We start from the raw sequence: 3,564 nt of genomic DNA on the forward strand, positions 1-3,564 counted from the left end.
TGGGATTAAAACACTGAATTTGTGAGTGGAGATTAAAAAATATGTTTGTCATAACATGCAAGGGGGTTCAGAAAGATATTTGAAGTTTTACAGCGATCCCAGACCAATTTTTTTAAAGGAAAGAAAGTGTAACGCTATCTGATTTTTCTTAGTTCTGTGTAATGAAGAAAAATGATCCRAAAAGCTCAAATGTTTGAGTTAAACATTCTGCCGGCTTGAAAATAAACAATATTAAAAATTGATTAACTACAAACRAACAGGGCATCTAAAATTAATGCATGCGTTAAATACACAAGTATGAGTCCGTGTACTGATTGTGGTATGCAGTTTATATAAGTGCAAGTCTGTAAAAGTTCATTTTTGCTGTTCACTGCATGAAAGATAACAAGCTATCATTTAAGATTTATTCTCCGGCAGATCCAGTAAAAAAACAGCTGCACATTCCACAGCGTCTGCTTCACAGAGACAGAGTTTCTAACCACATGACTGAATGAATGGAGGCATGAGTGTGTGAGAGAATGGAGGGGAGGATGGTTTGAGTGAAAAGGCCATTATRATGTGTATCGGTTACATAGTCAAAGAAGCCTTGAGGCCTGAAATCCAGACTAGTCACCAGTTAAGTTTTTTTTTTTTTAAACTAGAACACCGAGATAAGAAAGGTGTTTCAGAAAATGACTTTCGGTTGCTTTTAAGCAGAGCTGTGGCCCAACTGATTTGAGTTAAATTAACAAAAATATAATTTAAATAAATAATGTTACAAAACTCTTCGAAAAATAATGAATAATGAAAGTGTTCAAAATTTTAAAAGTTGATCTGGAAACAACCAAATGAATATTAATCAAAGCAGAATGTGCGATTTAAAAGACAACATRTGTTTTAACAGCTTTGCCCAACGTCTTCTTGGTCCGTTTTTTTTTTTTTTCACAATCTCTGTGGAACCTGCTGTGGAGGCTGGTGGCAGACTGACACCACTTGGCATGTGCAGCAGGAGGGGGAACTGCTCCTTTCAGGCCATGCCAACAGTGGCAGCGTCCCTCCAGCACCAGGATGGGGGGGCTTTATAAGGCCTACAACCCCACCCTTTCCATCATGTCATTTTAGGTCGTGTTCACACCTGACACATTTGGTCTGCTTTAAACGAACCAGAGTTCGTTTCCAGCGTTGGTCCGGACTTTTTGTGCAGGTGTGAATGCACTCATGCGAACTCCGGTACTCCGAGACCTGTTTTTGAAGTCGTCTCCGTCCGCTTCCAAACAAACTCTGGTACGGTTCACTTCAGTTCGCTTCTGGTGTGAATACAGACCGGACTTGAACCAAATGCGTCTTTTGGACTTCACAGGTCACCGTTGCTGAGCTAAATAAACTGAAATCATGCCTGTTTCGTCGTCTCCTGCATCTCTGCTGCCAGCATGTTGTGGGTCAGAACACGCCGAGCATCTCGTCTCCTTTGGGTCGCGGGACACATTTACTGACGSCATTCCAAAATTAGAATTTCATCACGAAACCACCATTAAATTAACAGTTTTTGACATTTTAAATGCTATTGCAGTTGTACTMTCAGTAAAAATGTGCACATCAGAACYGCAGCATGCAGGACGTCCATGTTTTTTTCTGGGTCTGTGCTCTCAGTCCTGCCCCCATTCTTTCTGTCCAATGGGAGCAATGATCATCAGCCTCGTGGCTTTGTTCACAAGTTATAGTTTGTTTGCAAAAAAGCACAATGTGAATGCAAACCGCACCAAACGAAAAAATAAAGTCCACTTTTGTTCCGGACCAAACAAGTGKACSAAAGGACKTACCTGGTGTGAACACACCCTTGTACTACAGGTTTATCTAGATCTCTAACAGGAACATGGAATTTGAAACTGGAATGGGGCTGATAGTCCTGCCACCCTAACAGCATGATCTTCATCATTTTGGATTAAGCAGGAGTTAGAATGATCAGAACACATTTCATTGGACGATTGTTAATGATTTATATCATTTTGGATGGACGAAGCAGCATTTCTTGATTCCCTGTCTTCTGTTTCAGATCTCAGGCCCCTGAGTGTCACTAACCATGAGCAGTGCAGCCAACATCAAAGTCATATCTCAGAGCCAGAGTGATGCAGGTGTCATTTCAAGTCGGCCGTTGCCTCAAAGCACGATGCCCCTCCCAAAGATGGATCCCAAACAACAGCACGGCGGCCTCCCCAATCCTGCAGCGCAGCATCAGCACGCTGCTAAACGACACCCTGCGTTATCTTCATCATCCTCTTCCTCGGGCCCTGCAGACCTGCTGAGAGGTCGGGCTTTAAAAAACCAGCTGCTGCAGCTAAAGACAAGCACGTATTCCAGCAGAGGCCCAGCAGCCACAGAGAGAAGTGACGGGACGTGCTCGGCCTACAGCAGCCCTCGGGCACCAAAGAAGGAGTACTCACATTCTAAAGACACGTTGGACCTCCCCAACAGCCCCGCGACTCAGAAGGCCTTGAGAGACCTGCAGTTTAGGAGAAACACAAACAGGAACTGGACCTTTGGGAAGTGTCGCCTCAGTAACGTGGACAATGCACGGGAAAGGGACGCCTTGCAGAAGCTGTCCGCCGACATTCAGTCGGGCCACAGGAGCGGACGTCTTCTTTACAYCAAAGGGCCAAACGGGAATGAGATGCCGAGGCGTTCTTCAACTGGACTGGAGCATTTCCAAAAACACGCRAGGAACATATCAAACCAGGATCTGACAACCTCTGACAGAGACGTGCTCRGTAATAAATCAAAGGATTCTTATCTGACTTCCAACCTGAAACGCAGAGGGAGCGAGCCRGCCAAAATAACCACGGCTGCTGTTGCTCCGTTTAGATTCAGGTGAGGGCAGTGTTTCACCTATTTATGATGGAGAGATAAGCAGGAGGCTGATTTTTTTTTTTTTGGGGTGGTTGGGGGGGTTTGAGGAAAAAATTATACTCATAGCAACTCTTGGCTTTCAGTTTGTTTCTGTGTCTGTTAAAATGTTTGTGGTGTTTTGCAGGTTCCAGGTCAATGAGGACACAGAAGCCACCCTCGATGATCTGAGTGACTGCTCCTCTGATTCCATGGAGGTCTGCTGTGATGATTTAGGTGAGTTTACATCTTGTTTGTTCCAACTACAGACCACTGAGATCACTGAGGCTCTAAGTCATTTATTCCTAACCTTGGATTTTGAACATAAAACAAATGTGTTTTTCACCTTGGCAATCATGTAATACATCTWTTGAGGCCTCTGGATTTGTACTTTTACTGAATCTGATGGCTGAGATGCTCTTGATGTAAGATGTTTGGGTGAGAGGCGGCACGACGGCTCAGTGGTTAGCACCGACGCCTCACTGCAAGAGGGTCATGGGTTCGATCCCAGCTTCAGACCTGGGGTCTTTCTGTGTGGAGTTTTCATGTCCTCCTCCTGCTTGTGTGGGCTTTCTCTGGGTACTCCAGTTTCCCCCACCCCCAAAAACATGTACAGGTTGGCCTCAGGTCCAGGCCTCCCTTGAAAAAGAAATCTCAACAGGACTTGCCTGGCTAAACAACAATAAATAAATAAATAAATAAATA

General features: G+C 44.3%; 1 protein-coding gene across 1 annotated transcript in view; it reads left to right on the top strand.

Moving 5' to 3' along the window:
* The window catches only part of LOC106518300 (neuron navigator 1), a gene marked incomplete at its 3' end in the record, with an annotated part of 40,783 nt that overhangs the window by 2,103 nt on the left and 35,116 nt on the right, over positions 1-3,564 (top strand). The window contains 2 exon segments of the mRNA XM_014009525.1: positions 2,033-2,844; positions 3,008-3,096. Coding sequence (XP_013864979.1) covers positions 2,060-2,844; positions 3,008-3,096 — 874 coding nt within the window.

Source organism: Austrofundulus limnaeus, unplaced genomic scaffold, assembly GCF_001266775.1.
Source record: "Austrofundulus limnaeus strain Quisiro unplaced genomic scaffold, Austrofundulus_limnaeus-1.0 Scaffold59, whole genome shotgun sequence".
NCBI lineage: Eukaryota > Metazoa > Chordata > Actinopteri > Cyprinodontiformes > Rivulidae > Austrofundulus > Austrofundulus limnaeus.